Here is a 16,223-nt window from a genome sequence, read left to right on the forward strand (position 1 = left end):
AAGGATCCACACCGATATATTTTGTGTATATTTTTGTTCTAATCTATGGCACTAAATAAGGTATACAAAAGAGAGAAAGAGCAAGGACAAAGCAGGTTTTGAGGAAAAATGGAATTGGTGAGATAAGAGTCATTGATGAAAATCATGCCAGAAGTCAGCCTATAACTAAGTCAATAGGAAAACTACAACATAGACCATTTTCATTAAGGGTTTCATCAAATGCACTTGTCCATACCAGTTGGAATGATGCCTGCCTCTTGAAGTGATGGCTGGGATAAGATCTGTCTCAATCTGTCCTGGTGAGAGAGAAGGGCCCAGCCAGCTTTCAGTATGTACAGCTTCAACTGCTGGCACCTCAACCTGTCCAAGTCCACTTGGTCTGTTAAAAACAATGCATATATACATACATTAAAGAGGAATAAAGGTAATAAAGGGTTCCTAAACACCATGAGGTTAATAAAAATGTTTGTAACACAAATCAAAACAACGCTCTGACTAATACAAGCAGAACACTTCCACAGCAAAGCAAGTGGCTACCTCCCCAAAGTTCTTAGAAGAGCCTGTTAATTTTACCTAACATTGTTCATGATTTTAAAATTGGTTTTCATTTACTAAGAAAATCATTGCTTTTAAAATGTAAATCTAATGGCAGATAATATTAACGCTGCAAGATCAGCAATATAAAACAAGAGTTAAGAGAAAATTTAAATGCCTGATAATAATCTATAATTACATGTTCACGGTGGTAAAGAGAATATATGAAAGTTATGCACTGCATGCCCAATAGTTTGTGGCTTCACCCGGGAACATACCTACTAGTCCATGGCTAAGAGACTTCTTCAGCTTGTGTTTGTCTACCTTGCACCCTGCCAAATTCACCAGCTGAGCCCAGACAGACAGCATCGGCTCAGTAAAGGGCAAGTTGTTCACACTAAATGGAACCACTGGTAACTAAAATGATACAAAAAGAAGAATATAAAATAAACAGCGGTATTGATGTACACATAATAGGAATCCTATGAAAAAATGCTCCACAGTCTTGCACCTGAGCATGAAAACTGTCATATTTTGGCAAGAAAAATAAAATGAAAATATGGAAGCTGTATAATTTTAATAATAATCCACTGAACTAGAAAAGCACACGTGTGTTACATTGAAAGAACCCATCTAGTATTTTGATAAAACAGGGCACCTCAACAGAATAATAGCCAAACTGCTGGATTAGGCTAAAATACATCCCATCAAATTCCTCTTATGAGAATTCTAATTACGTATCAGTTCTGTATTCATCTATTGGAGGCATTTTTTGCGTTCGCTATGCAGTGACGTTCTATGACTTGCTTCTATGATATATATTGCTATGGTGCCTGCTAGTGGAAGGACAATGTATTAAATAAATAGAATTTGATACAGCACATCACTTCTAAGAACAGACAGTCCTGGCCAAAACAACAGTATTGAAAATTCACATAAGCCAACTTACCGGGTGGAGCTGATTCAAAGGGCAAACCCGACTGTTTCTCATTTCATGGAACTGTACTGTGATTTTTCCTTTTGGAGTGATCCGTGTAACAGTTCCCTCGCCAAATTCATCGTGCACTACGTGACCACCCAGACGCAATCGGCTGTCTATACCACCAATAACTGCCAAGACAGCCATTAGGCTGCCCACATCTGGACTCTCTGAATCCGGAAAGTAGTCTTCTAAAACAGCCTATTGAAAGGACAAATTATGTGCAAAGCTACACTGTTTTAAATGAAAAAACCTTTGTTATATAAAAAGAATAGAACATGAGTTTTAGAAGCCAGAAGTGCTTCCTACTACCAACTTGAATATTATATCCTTTTTTAATTGTCAAGCTGGAAAAGAGTTACCACTACAGGCAACATATGTTCAAATATTATGTGTATTGGAATGCCTATTTCTTTTTTGGTCATTTATCTATTCTTAAACATCATTCTTGGAATTGCAAATACAGCTGGCATTTTAAAAACCGTTTCAATAATTACAGAAAAAACTAATCTTACCATATCAGCACGTTTTCCTTCAAAGATGCTGGTTACAGAGTTAAGCTGGGAGTTTATGTATTTGTTGATGAGGTTGTTCCACTGGTTCAGGGAATGGAGAGTGCGCAGTAAAGCCACAATCTCTTCCGCCAACGTACTGCTGTGGGTGGCAGTCAACGATGCCTGGGGACGTGCCTTTCTCCTCCGCAAGGTGGACTCTAGAAGGAAAATTACCATCTTTAACAGAGTTCCATGAACTGAACATATCGATGTCCAGTCCAGTGAGCTGTGGTATAGCAACCTACCTCGGAGCAGGGGGATGTCAGAGGAGCAAGTACTCAGCAGACTCCCAAGAAAACCAAACAGCTTTTCAACAAGAAGTTTCATGTCACATAACCTTTCTGTTTTGTCCCAAGATGGAAGCACTGCCTGTAGTAGTCGGACAGCAAGAATCTGCAAAAGATGGGAAGAGCAATACAACATGAAGTAAATCCATAAAAAATATTAAATGTTTTTGGCTATGGGTCCTGCACGAATAATGATCTGACATATATGGTTAATGCCAGAAATATTCACCTATACATGAAACTTCTAAGGAAAGGTGCGAGTTACATCCGTAGACTTGCATTGACAGAAAGGAAAATCAATACCAACACTACAGTAAATGACTCTTCTGGCAGAGAAAGCGAATCAAGTGAAATGTTTGGGACTATTTTATAGTCCAAATAATGTATCGTGTTCCTCTCAATGCTTGCTTGCTTGCTTATAAAAATAAAAAGTTAAATAAAATGTTTCCCTTTACACTTTCGAACACAAGAAAACCTGAATTATCCTAACTTGCAAAATGTAAAGACTTGAAGAAAAATAAGAAGGATTTAGAAGTTGAAGAATTTTAATACATTCGGTCTCCAATTCTAACAAGGAGCCAGACTTAAACCCAGCGAGCAACACAGGTTCTACTACAATGTATTGCACCGTGTATGTGAAAAGCAGTTTAACTCCATCGCTCTTGACACTGCCTTTATATACAAAGAAGTATATAATATAAAGAAGCAATTATTAGCAATTGACTGGCCATCAATGACATAAACTGCTAAGTTCACACTGAAACACCATATGTAGAGACAAGTAACGTGATAAATTATTTCACAGAGGCTTCCTAAATGTTAATTTCTAAAATGCTGTACAGCAAACTAATTTAATTTACACTTCTCCTTAAAAAATAAAAACAAAACAAAAATAGGTCTGATTACCTGTCTCTGCAGAGAAGCAGCTGTGAAAGATTCTGGTCCCTCCACAATTTTCATTAGAAGTGATATCCACTGTGACATGCTGAGTGTACTACACATCTGGGGCATAAGGGCAATATTACGAATAAATCCCAGAGAGCACCAGTTTTTATGCTGCTCTTTGTACACCATCTTACTGGATGAGGTCACTGGGGAAAACAAAAAAAAAGGCTGCACGTTAAATGCCAAGAATAACTATTTTTCTGTTTTTTTTCCCCTGCAGTAGGCACATCAATAATGATACAAAAAGCCAGCCATTCAAAAATGTTTTACAATTTAAGTTTGCATACAATGCCCCACTATACACGTGAGGTTACTACATGGGGTAGTACATACGAAAGCTTCTGTATTTCATACAAAAGGTAAGCAAAAAGTAGAAGAGACCCACACTCACCAGTCTTATCCTGTGTGCCACTTTCCACCAACATGCGCAACAACCCACACAAAGTTCTAGTGGCTTCACTTTGCATGACCTCAGCATTGACACCTGCTGAAAGGCACAAGTTCTGAAGGAGGTTTACCGTGCTCATCAACATCATTGAGGTGGGATGCAAATTCCGCTCAAGCTGGTCTCCCTCTGAAATCATAGAGAAGACAATGTGGTGTGAAGATTGCGGAAACAGTTGCCTGAAGCCCCTTATGATAAGTGGGTTATAGCAAAGACAGATATCACTTTGTAACTACAACAATAAGGGGCAACAATGACAACAATAACAGTTTTCCCCAAATAGCGCAACGAACCTGAATCATCCTCTGTGTCAGAGTCATCTGCCATAGGCTGAGTAGCTGGGGGAGGCTCAGTGAGCTTCAGGTCATACTTTCCTTCTTTTCCCATTCGGTAAGAGTTTGTGCTACCAGTATCCCACTGTACTCTAATCCAGCCGTCCTCTCCAAGTTCTCCAATAACACGACCCAAGCCAGGGGGTGGTCCATCCTTCAGATATAAGAAAAAAACAACAACTTTTTATTACCAGTATTTTAGGCAGATATGTAGATACAGAATTACATCAGAAAATAATATATATATATATATATCTTAAATAAATGGTGGAATATATACAGTTTACAGGTAGCCCTGTTGTATACGCTAATAGTAGTTTAATCAACTTTCTCACCTGGTCCCCCCATTTCCAATCAACACCTCTCATCACTCTGGTTCCAATTTTCATCATAGCTGCTAGTTCTGGGCCAGATGCTGGGAGCTGAACCGGCGTGGTCTCTTTTCTTGACTCTTCCAATACTGTGGCTGAGGCTCCCAGGACAAAAGTGCCAGATTCATCTTCAATGTTATCAGAACTAGGACCTGTGTTGCAAAAGACAATGGGTAAATAAGAAGTTCATTTGTGATTAAAAAGATAAACAAAAATCATGTTACAGTCTTTAGATGTCTGCACAGTAGTGTCCTTTTCTCCTGGTTCACACTTTAGGAAATATTTGTGATTTTTAAAATCATGTAAAAAAAGAAAATTGAAGAGAATGTGCCATTCCAAATATACAGACCACATCTGTAACAAAAAATATAATATTCGGTGAAACCGAAATAAGGTTTCTAATCGTTAACTCTAATAGCACAAAATACAATATTAAAAGGGGTAATCATGGTTTCAATGCTTGAATAATTAAAAATTAAGTGGAAAAACCGGCCTTGATGACACTGTATTATGATTGACATGTATAAATTAGTTGCTTAGAACTAGTTTTAAAATAACAAAATAATTATTGACCAAGGGTTTGGGATCTATACACTAGGGAGAGTTGGCAGGAGGTTTGCAGTTTTATCTCCCCAATTTTAGATTATGAAGACCCAAAGACCATTGAGCTTCAGCTACAAGAATACATTTGATGACAAAGCATTATAAATCTGAGGCACCTCATTAACTGAACTATACATTACGTTGGGCAAGTTCACACCTTCTTGCAAATTAATTTTCCAAATTGGATGGCTCTTTCTAATGCATAGTGAATTCAGGAAGTTGAACGCACAAGCCTCCATTTAGAGCTAAGAAATTTGCCCTAAATTTTGTGCCTACCAATGAGACGCAGGATAGTCTGAGTCAGAGCCAGCATGCCGGAATTGAGAAGCAGGTTGAGGCTGTTTGCTCCATGTTGGCGTGTCAGCATGTTTAACATTACAAGCAAGAAGCGTGCTTGTGGGATTGTCCCCAGGCTTGGTCCTGATGGATTTTCATTAGTTATCATCTGAAGAGGAACAGGCTGAACACCTAATAGAAAATATACAATCAAAGTGTGATATTTTAACATTTACTGCAGCAATACGGCATAAACAGGAATTGCTAAGACATAGCAACATTTTCCTGGAAAAGAAGCCGCTCACCCATTTCCTTGAACCTGCTAATGGCATCCAGTAATATGTTCCTAATATTTTGAATAGCCCATGCATACAGTTTTCCAAAGGTCACCTCAAGAAGCATTCGGTTAAAAGGTGGTATGAGATCAATCTCTTTTAAACAGTCCGTCAGAGGCTCACTGAAACAATAGAAAGGGTTTATATTAGTACAAAAAGGTGATGGAATATACAGAACACATTAAAATAATAAAAACAAGAACCCATTGTACCTTAGGCTGGTTCCCTCAGGGACAAGTCTCTGCCATCCACAAAACATGGCATATTGCACTGATGGGAGCAAGAAGGTTTTTGTAGCCAGTTTTAGCATAGTGTCAATTCCTTCCAAGCGAACCTCTGCTCTTTCCAACTGGAAAAACAATATGTCATTGGAGCAGATTAACGATAGCTTAAATAATTATTCAAGTTCAACCGCCCCTCTTAGATTTAAAAAACAAACTACTCTTTCCTTTAATTTCAGTTTCTCCAAAATACAATCAGTGCAGCACACTCTCTAGACCAGGAGATGGTGATGGCAATTTTCTTATATCCAGGTATATTTCACATAAATACACTGAGTAATAGTTAATGCACAGGATTTATAAAAAGAGGACAGTAATGGATTGCCAATAATCATAAATGTGCTGCCCTAATAAATGTGCTGTCATAATAATAGTATTGGAAACATAATTGATTACACTGCTGTATTTCCATAAATATTTTTTTCAATTGTCATGTGACACAAAAGTAGGCATTTAAAAGGTTGTTGACAAAAGTGGTAAATGTGGTTCATAAAATGATAAACAAATCAGTCCTCAAGAAACGTCTTGAGGATGTACAACACACTGCTTGGCCGTGTGTTTCTTGCCAGTCGGCAAGCAGTCATTACAGCAAGAAAATGTAACACAGGCAAGTTGTATATTACCTGTTTTAACAAGCATTTCCTCATTTTCTCCACATCAACTGGTTCTTCCTTTAATGCAAATTCAACAATGGTGGATAACAATGCAGACTGTGGATAAGTGCCCTGCACGGTATGTTTTAGCCACTTATATTTGTGAACCCCAGTGACAGTACTCAAAATAGGCTGCAATTTATCCTGTGGGGGACAAACAAAAAATTGTTTAACCTTCCGAATAATCATAACACATTATTTGTTGGCCAACAATCCATATGCCGTCTACTACCAAGAAGACTGTAGAACCACCCTAAACATATATCAGCCATTCAAAATATCCAGTACAATTATTACACATTAAAAATGTACACTGAGAAACAGCTAATATTTTTGATCTGGCAGAGGAGCCCCCTGCTAGCAGCCAATGGGAGTGGCTCGTACAGATCTTTAACTCCTGGCGCGGAACTTGTTTCTTCGGTATTGGGGCTGAACAACGGAAACGGACCCTTCGTTATCGTTTTCATGTTCGCCCGAACACGAATGCACAAGACTAATGTAAATAAAAATACACATCTGCACAGGATGCAGGCCTTATGGTGACATACAGAAAGCAAAAATAAAAAAAAATACTACCAACTTGGAGTTACTAATTTCCATTTGATGTTGTAGCAGAAGCCAAATACACAGAATTGTTTCAAAAATGCACAGAGCATGGCACAAGTTGGAGAAACAACAGGTGTTTACCTTAGGAGATTTCAGAGTTATGGGTTTCTTATCCAGAGACACAGGGCTGGATGGGAGGACACAAGGCTCCTCCAATTCACCTTCTTCGTTTACAATTTTTGTGTCTTCGACATCTGAAGATTTTTTGGATACTAAAAAAAAAAGATCAGCGTTAAAATGAGTGTGTAAAGACAAAATACATTTATAAATTGTTATTGTCCTTAGTAACTTTTTTGGGTGCTGTTCTGCTGCATAGATAAATTATTTTGGGGAGGACAGAGCTTATTAAGTCAAAGTAAAATTTTACTTTAGATTGTAAGCTTCCGAGCAGGGCCCTCAAAAAGCCCACCATTCCTGACTGGAACTACCATAAGGCTAGATGGCAACCTCACAGGCAGGGTTCTCTTCTCCTGATGCATTAATGTATATTTGTTATGCGTGTTACCTGTCCTACTTAACGTGCTGCATAACGTGTTGGTGCTTAATAAAACATAACATTAACAACAACTTACGGGGGATAAGGCCATGCAGATTGTCACTGAACTATTTAGCTGGCCAATATTTTTCAAACAGAATAAGACTTTAAACGTTATCCAACATTTACACTGGTCCCTTGTACTGAACAATTAGGCAAATTAAATAAACCATACCTTTCTTTTTCCTTTTCTCGCGGATGATTTTTTGAACAACTCTCTTCCAGCGAGGTGCTGAGCTCAAGAGTTTTAGCTTTGACAAGATAGACAAGTCATTGCATACTGCAGGGCGAAGTTCATTGAACAAAAACCTCAAGCGCTCAATGACAGGGGCGCACACTTCCTTGTAGGAGCGTCCTTGTTCCTGATGAGTCTATAGACAGCGGTCAAACAACAAAATGCAATTAGACAGGTACTAGATTCAGTTTTCCTCCAGATACTAAACTAGGAATTTAACACTAACCTTAATAAGAGAGCATTTGGCTTGGTAAACAACACGACAAACATCCGCTACAGATTTGGGAAGCGCTTTTTGTTTAATGTGATCCACATTCAGAGCGGCATGGTGAACCAGAGAAAGAGCTATGGTACCTAAAGGAGAGAGGAATAGGGTTACTATAAACCACTTTCACAAACATTTTACTCTTTTATCTGACGTGCATGGAAAACATACCTAAATCCTCATGTTTCAAAAGACAACACAGCAACAAGCGCCCAACCTCTTCCACAGGATGCTCTGGGGGAAATGTTATTGGCGTGATCAAGTGACACTGCTTACAATACCTTTCTATTTGACACAAGAAGTCCTGTGAATGGGGGAAAAATATAAGTCGCATGCACAAAACAGGAGACCAATAAGCATTTATACAGATTAGTAAAAAACATTTTCAGGATATTGAATTTTTATAAGAGAACCTAGGAAAAGCTCATTGTCTGGTGAATGTTTTTCTTGTATCCACTTTTGATGGCATTATGAATTAACCCTAATTTCTTCCGCTTGTAAACACAATAAACAGCACCCATACATTACTAAAATAGTTATTTTTGAAGATTTAATTGGCTTAAGTCTTCCTAGAACATAAAATTTTGCATTTTCTGTCCCTAACAGGTAAGTTTCTAATAACTTAAAACTCCCATACAAACATTTTTGATTTGCTCCTTTGCACTAGGCTCAAGCAACCCCAATAAATTAACACTATAGTAAAATTATATTTTTAAATTTAATACTTTTTTATGCCTATAGTGCCTTCTAAAGAACCAGTCTTGCGGCTAAATTGTTTTAACAAATAGAAGGACTGAGTCTGACCTGACGGTGGGGAAATTCTTAGCCAAAAACACTGCTGTCGACAACTAAGTTAAGCTAAAATGACTTCCCAAAGATCAAGGAAGGCGATACTTCACCCCCAAACAGAGGCAAGTGGAGTGCCTTGGTGAGTGAGAGGTGTCACTGCCTGTTAGCCCTCCTGAAGCCTGGAAAATCTAAACCTGAGGAGTGGAGAAGACTTGGCAGTGGTTACCATCCCAAAGTCTTCAATAAATGAAATTAAGAAAACACCACAAGCTGCATGATCAAATCAAGATGGATATTGAATCATCCACACTGGAGATCAAGCAAGAACTTTGCAGCCTTGAGGAGAGACTGGGCGCGGTGGATCACAAGGTGGACAAGATAAGTGGGACCCTACAATGATTTAGCCGACCAGCATATCTCTCTTAAAAATGAAGTCCAGCAACTATCAGGAAAGCTAATGGATTCTTGAGGATTGCACCAGGTGAAATAATAGTTAAGATCTCTGGTATACCTGAGGATGTCACAATAGCGGATCTGCCTGCCTATTACGAGATGCAACTGCAGATGAGATTGTGTGTTAGATCAAACACACAGGCTCCTTAAACCTTAAGGATTAAAGAGGGACTCTCCGAGGGGTACCATTATCAGACCCACATCATTTTCTTGAGGAAGCCTTGGGAGGGTTATTTATCTATTTTATTTCCTCCGGATTCTCTTAAAGGATTTTCCCACACACTGGAAGGTGTCACAAGTAACTACTTTGTAATATACAATGTCTCTACACTTAAGAGTCAGCAATGGCGGGCTGACGTTTTCTCTTTAAGGGCAGTTTTCATTACTATGATTGCAATACGGGGCTATTTTTATGTGTTAGAATCATATTTAACAAATTAAGCATCTACCTAAACATATGTATATTTTAAAATAGGAAGCAGAATTACAAAAGAAATTCCCACAAGACACCTGGGATAAGGCTTTATTTTATCTTGTGGAAACGACAAGGTAAGCAAATCACCAGATATTTCAATGGTATTAAACACTGTCAAGAATACACAAATTGTGCAATAAGACCCAATGCTGGAGACAATGTAGGGTAATTGGGAAGATGTTGCATTTATGGTGGCAATGCCCAAAGTATGCAGCATGGAGAAATACTTTTGAACTAGCCATAAGAATGTTTGTAAATTTCAAAACCTGTTGGGATTACTTTTCTCGTCAAAATTATGATCGTTAGGAAGTTGAGGAACAGTATTAGAGATTATATAAACTCATATTTATATCAGACTACATCACATACTTGATCAGTAATAACTTGACTTTTTATGGGGAAAAAAAGCACGTCTTTGTATTATTTATTGATCTTTACTAAATATGCTTTCTCTCTTTCTATTGCTATCACGGTACAACTCTATACCTTTAAGGGAGATGTAGAAGTCCATAGTTGTCTGAAAGGTAGTCTGGGATAGTCAACTCTTTGAAATGCTTATTTTATGCTAATGATAAGCAATTTCTAAATCTTACTATAACCTGACAGCCCCACCCTGCACTATTTTGACCATAGTAAGGAATGTATTATAGATGTACTCCAAAATATGTTAGGCCACAATTGTCAAACTTACTCTGATGTATATTGACCAATGGTGTAGAAAAATATTCTTATCATACCCTCAATAGTATTTTAGATCAGAGTTTACTGTGATTGGTTACTTTACATACAGTCACAAAAAAGCTTTCCAAATAAGAACTAATTTGACTTGTTTCTCTAGGAACCCACCTTCACATTGTGGTCTTGGATATTGTTATCAGCAATTGCCTGTAGGAAAGGCTGAGAATGATCACTCATTGAGAGCCGATGTGAGTAAAGCTTGGCTTTGTTGGCTGCTGCATTTCCAGGGGAGCTGCAATGGTCCTCATCTTTCTCTTCGTTGTAACTGTAGTGAATCTGACTGGTCTGCAGACCCCCAGAAAAAATGGAGGACTTCAACCATTCTAAGAACAAAATATGTCATATCACATATTTGGCAACAAATTCAACCCAATATTTTACTGTGAAAATGATAATACCAAAAACTTTTACAACAAAATATACCATACTCTTATGAGACATGCATTCAGTTTGCAGATTTGTGTAGTTTCTAAGGACCTAAAACAGTTTATAAAAACTACAAAGTGGGATCAAATGTAAATTGTGAAAATTAATTCCAGCATACATTTTAAATACTATAAGGGTTTAAAAAGCTGCTTACTGGCACACTCAACCTCCACAGGAGACAAGGGTGTACTTAATGCGAGGTAGGATGCATGAAGTCCAAGAAGAAGGCCCAGATTTCTCTCTGTGTCCATGAGAGGGGAAGACAAGGTGCTAAGGTCTGGCGCAGTAATCACTTCTTGATCTGGCTGTTTGTACAATTATAAAAAAACATGTCAATTAAACCTACATCATAAACAATGCATTTGGATATTTATTTTTTGGGGACAAGAATATCAAGAGGAAGCCTACAAAGCCTATTAGATCAGAGGTATACAAAGTAAATATTTGTAGATATATTTTAATGCTGGTAAGATAGATGGGTGGGTGCTTCAGTACTTGAAGGAACCTAGTTATTTTTAATACCATTAGACACATTGAGAAGCTTTGGCTGATCAGCAGCATTCTCTGTACAACAAACAGAGCCTTGTGCAAATAGTAAGTACAAGGCTTTCATGCTTACAGAAAGGGACAATGATATGGTTTCCACAAAGAGTGCTTTATTTGTTTTTTTTTCTTTTCAAATTAACTTACAGAAAATCTCATTGTTTTTGACTCAGTACCTGACCGCATTGCATCTTACCTCCATGTAATGACCAACACAGAATGCTTGCATTGACTCTCTGGTGTCCTCAAACTGTAGGGCAGCCTCAAGAGCAACTACTGGGTCCTCACCAGCAAAATGAGCTTAATAGAAGAGACACAAAATACGTGTCAAATAGAAATCGTTGCAGCAAGTCTTGATTTAACCCCTTAAAGACTAATTACACAAAAAGATTTATTTAGTAGTTACATTTTTTAAGCAAGCATTCATACCAAGTATTGTGTTTGCATGCAGAGACTGGGCTTGGAAATCCTTTATGTCATAAACTTTTCCATCTATTACAGTCCAGAAACCTCCATCTTTGTTGTGGTTCTCCAGATCAGCTTTACGTATCAATGTCACCTCCTCATTGTTTCTAGAGCTCTGGCCACTAAAAAACGAGTCTTTTTGCAAATGAGAAACAATGTCAGAATGACTTAATACACACACAAGCATCATCTGCAACACAAGAGATTTTTCTGTCCTTAAGAAAATGTAACCACGCCAAAAAAAACTAAATTACTCATTATTCCTGGCCAGGCTAAGTCCTCGTTGTCATCCCTTTCCTTTCCTGGTGCCAAATGATTGAATCTATCGAGAGGCTCTAGAAGACTGGCGAGAAGAGGGATAGCTCCAGCTTCCTGCATGAGCCAAGCATTTTTGGAGAGGAGCAGCACTGTTGACGCCACAAGTTCTGGAAGAAGAACACCTTGCAGATGCAAAACAAAAAAAGAAAAATAATCAGGCACACAAAGTGTTCAGACTATTAGACTAGTATGCACTAGTCGATCACCATTATAATTGTCTCTCAATACTAGCATTACCTGTTAGATCACCTGCCACAATACGGGACACTTCTGCAAAATGTCTGTGTGAGGTTGAGGCAATGTTAGTTGCAACAGGAAGTATATCTCCAATGTGTGTGCATAACAAAGCTGTGTACTTCTTTAAGAGGGAACCAACACCTAGGAGTTCAGGGGCTGAATAAAAAAAGAAGAAGAAATCAGTGCACAAACAAAAAACTCCATTGTTCATTGAAATACACCAAAACAACATACCATGTGTGTTCGTAGTTTGGTCAATGCCAGTGCCAGGGTACAGCTTGCTGATAAGCAATCTCTGAAAACGTAACAGCAGATCCATCGATGCTGACCTCTCCTTACTGTAAAGCTCCTGTTCCAGGCAAGAAGAAAGGTGCCTGGCCATATCTTTCAGTTTAGCGATTGTTTGGGAAGCAATGTTCCTGCGAAAGCAAACAAGTAATGGGAGAATGTAATGACAGCAACACAAAGAGAAAAAACTCGGCATACAAAGTTTTCATTGCATTTTTCAAGATCAGTGCTGCGTCACTTATCGTGTGATACACTTTAGGCCAGACATTCAAATATTTGCAAAATCATTTTCCTAGCTCAATGCAAATTATTTAAAGAACAAATATAAACCAAGATAAATGCTAAAATTGTTATTAAAACAACTGAGGAATTTAAGCTTAGCGCTGGAATAACAATGATTCATGTAGTACGAGCTCCGCACTAACCTTAGTAACTGCTGTATGAGCTGCACTAGAGGGAGAGTCTGCTTCCCAGCTGACTCATATATACCAGTATTAATTAAATCCTTATCCAGAGGGGTGCTGCTCCTGTGCAGCGTTGATGCATTAGCTTCCTGTTCATCAATTTCCTTCTCCTTCTGTGCTTCCTTTTTGGCTTCTATATCCTAAAAAATGTGAATTAAAAAAATATGAAAAGAGCGTGACCATTTCCAACTAAAAATGAAAATGGTTTCATAATTAAAATATTAATTACCTGAATCTCAGCAGTTATTGCAGTTTTTAAAGCACACTCCAGGCCCCCATCTGCCATCAAACTGCTCACTAGCAGATCAATCATAAAGCGCCGGCCAGGGCTTATGGTCATTTCATTTCCAGAAGCTGATCAGCACATACAAAAAGAAATATACCAAAGGGGAACTTGTGAAAATAATGGCAAAATCTGGTAAAACAGATGAAATTAAGCCCTAGTCAACTTTGTATAATTTTAAAAGGAACCCTGCAAAACCTAACATCCTTTAGAGCCTAAATATTGAAATAAATTAATACATTTCATATGTAACATGTGGATGACCTATATTTGCAGTTGTAACCTAATCAAATAAATGTGTTTAAAAGTTATTGAGCTTAAACACACTGATCATACACATCGCTTTGGTAATATTGATAAATACGTAGGGATAGACGTCATACCTGCATTTGGAAGAAGGGCAGAGAGGGCCCTGGCTCTCTCTTCGGCCGTTGGCAAGAGGACAGACCATCCACTTTGTAATACAGCTTGGGCAGCTGTCTGCACTGTATTGAGCACCCCGGCATTGCTGGCCAATGTGACTACTGTCTGCTTCAAACTATTTAACAAGGTACTGCCAAGACCAAGGCTCAGGCATTCTGGATCAACTTGGTGGCTAATGGCTGCATGTAGCTACATGGAAGAGGCGATACAAGTTGCATAATTTAGAATTTACTGTTGTGAGAACAAGTACACAGTGTATCTCAGTGACATTACAATCCACATTTTGAAATGGTTCACAATACAAAGAGTAAACCTAAAACCCAGAGGCTTGTGAGCAGTACCTGCAACCGCAGCAGATTCAGCGTTGCCACTGCCATGCACTCCTTCTCCTGCGGAGGTGGCCAGTCTGAACTCCCATCCATTCCTTCACTGACTTGGCGTAGCAAAAGGTCAAGCTGTTCAAAAGTCATCGGGCAGACGTCGACCACAAAGGGCACACGTAGACCAATTGACCATTCAGAACAAGATGACCAGGTGAAACTCTGCATTGTAAAAACAGTAATACATATTTTTTCTTTACCAAAACTGCGGATATTTCTTTTAAGTCGCAGTTTTTGTGAAATGAAATATCACAACTCGCATATAGCTCAAAATTTACATAATAAACACCTAAGTTAGTGCTTTTGCATAAAATCTGACAATTTTCAGTATTTACTATAGAAAGTTAGTATCTGTGATAAGAATACATAATGTATTCATATGAAACCACTTCAAACTGGTGAGAACTGGGTCAGACAAGAGAATGGCAGAACTGAATACAGGATACATACCTGTGCCGGGCCACATGAAATTCCAACTATGTGTTTGGAGTCCAATCCTGGAAGCACCGAAGGCTCAGGTTTAGCAATTCTTAGGGTGTCAAAATGCTGGCACTGGTCATTGCTCCCCCAACTATAGACTTCACCAGATTCCGTTAAAGCTAAGCAATGCGTGGAGCCCACTGCTACATCAACCACTTTTTTGCCTGAAGGATACAAAAGAACACAAATACTTCAGGGACCCTACTTTGGTTCTAAACATGAAGGTATACAGGCTTCAAGAACAACGCAGGTATCTAAAGTGCAGCTCTGTTCATTTGAAGGTGTGTTGTCAGTCACATACTGTCAAAATGACAGGCAAAAATTCTTCAAAATTCAGATGCTTCACTGAAACTGAATGCTGCCAATTGTTGGCCTTTTGTAAAGTATAAGTTACACTGTATGTTTAGATTTTCTTGTAATCATATTAGCTTTGATAACTATGACACACAAATCAAAGGGTTGAATTAATAAAACCAATGTAACAAAGTAATGTAATTAAATTGTCATAAGGTATCCGTCCCTGACCTTGTAAGCCATCCAAGATCTTGGGGTATCTGACATGCTCTTCTGTTCCATGGCCCAGCCTCTGATTGTCTCCTTTTCCCCAGGAGTATACCTGTCCATCTTTGGTAATGGCTATGGAAAACTGACTGCCACATCGCACTTTCACAATATCCAGGTCTTGCAACTTGTCAATGAGTTTGGGGGTTTTGCAGCCATCACTGCCACCTCTTCCTAATTTTCCATAGTCGCCATCGCCCCAAGACCATACCTGACCTTAAAAGACAAGAGCAACACATATTATAAATAAATACTGGATAATACAATATATTTATATAAACCACAGCTTCTCAAACCGCTTAGATAAATTTGCCTTAGTTGATAGAATTGTGTGTATGTGAACTAACCTACATTAAAACATATGGCTAAATATGAATCAATAGTGCAACCAAAGAAGGGCCCAAAAAAGTATTTATCTAGCACAATGTATGAAATTTCCTGCCCTAACAGAATGTTAACATCCATTTTCTCGTGGCATACCTATAAGATGGGTATTGCTTTTTCTACTTTAACACCATTACATAGTATTATTTAGCATATAGAGTAAACAAATGCAAGATCAGAGAAAAAACACTCCATATCGCTGGTAATTATCCTACAAAAAGTAACGTATGAGTGAAGGCAACCAGGACAAACTTGTCTTACACGAAGACACAACAATAAT

General features: G+C 38.3%; 1 protein-coding gene across 1 annotated transcript in view; it reads right to left on the minus strand.

The window, feature by feature from the left end:
• Window positions 1-16,223, minus strand: part of HERC2 (HECT and RLD domain containing E3 ubiquitin protein ligase 2) — a 69,148-nt gene that overhangs the window by 31,380 nt on the left and 21,545 nt on the right. Inside the window, exons 15-44 of the mRNA XM_053455196.1 lie at window positions 15,524-15,775; window positions 14,969-15,162; window positions 14,480-14,680; window positions 14,099-14,327; window positions 13,662-13,786; window positions 13,394-13,572; window positions 12,915-13,099; window positions 12,681-12,836; window positions 12,380-12,565; window positions 12,090-12,260; window positions 11,857-11,960; window positions 11,272-11,422; window positions 10,800-11,014; window positions 8,408-8,540; window positions 8,198-8,325; window positions 7,912-8,107; window positions 7,283-7,413; window positions 6,566-6,739; window positions 5,874-6,010; window positions 5,632-5,783; window positions 5,327-5,518; window positions 4,412-4,599; window positions 4,038-4,230; window positions 3,691-3,873; window positions 3,261-3,445; window positions 2,313-2,460; window positions 2,029-2,225; window positions 1,484-1,714; window positions 813-951; window positions 236-379 (exon numbers count right to left, since the gene is read on the minus strand). Coding sequence (XP_053311171.1) covers window positions 236-379; window positions 813-951; window positions 1,484-1,714; window positions 2,029-2,225; window positions 2,313-2,460; window positions 3,261-3,445; window positions 3,691-3,873; window positions 4,038-4,230; window positions 4,412-4,599; window positions 5,327-5,518; window positions 5,632-5,783; window positions 5,874-6,010; window positions 6,566-6,739; window positions 7,283-7,413; window positions 7,912-8,107; window positions 8,198-8,325; window positions 8,408-8,540; window positions 10,800-11,014; window positions 11,272-11,422; window positions 11,857-11,960; window positions 12,090-12,260; window positions 12,380-12,565; window positions 12,681-12,836; window positions 12,915-13,099; window positions 13,394-13,572; window positions 13,662-13,786; window positions 14,099-14,327; window positions 14,480-14,680; window positions 14,969-15,162; window positions 15,524-15,775 — 5,199 coding nt within the window. The remainder of the gene's footprint in view (window positions 1-235; window positions 380-812; window positions 952-1,483; window positions 1,715-2,028; window positions 2,226-2,312; window positions 2,461-3,260; window positions 3,446-3,690; window positions 3,874-4,037; window positions 4,231-4,411; window positions 4,600-5,326; window positions 5,519-5,631; window positions 5,784-5,873; window positions 6,011-6,565; window positions 6,740-7,282; window positions 7,414-7,911; window positions 8,108-8,197; window positions 8,326-8,407; window positions 8,541-10,799; window positions 11,015-11,271; window positions 11,423-11,856; window positions 11,961-12,089; window positions 12,261-12,379; window positions 12,566-12,680; window positions 12,837-12,914; window positions 13,100-13,393; window positions 13,573-13,661; window positions 13,787-14,098; window positions 14,328-14,479; window positions 14,681-14,968; window positions 15,163-15,523; window positions 15,776-16,223) is intronic.

Source organism: Spea bombifrons, chromosome 2 (assembly GCF_027358695.1).
Source record: "Spea bombifrons isolate aSpeBom1 chromosome 2, aSpeBom1.2.pri, whole genome shotgun sequence".
Taxonomy (NCBI): Eukaryota; Metazoa; Chordata; class Amphibia; order Anura; family Pelobatidae; genus Spea; species Spea bombifrons.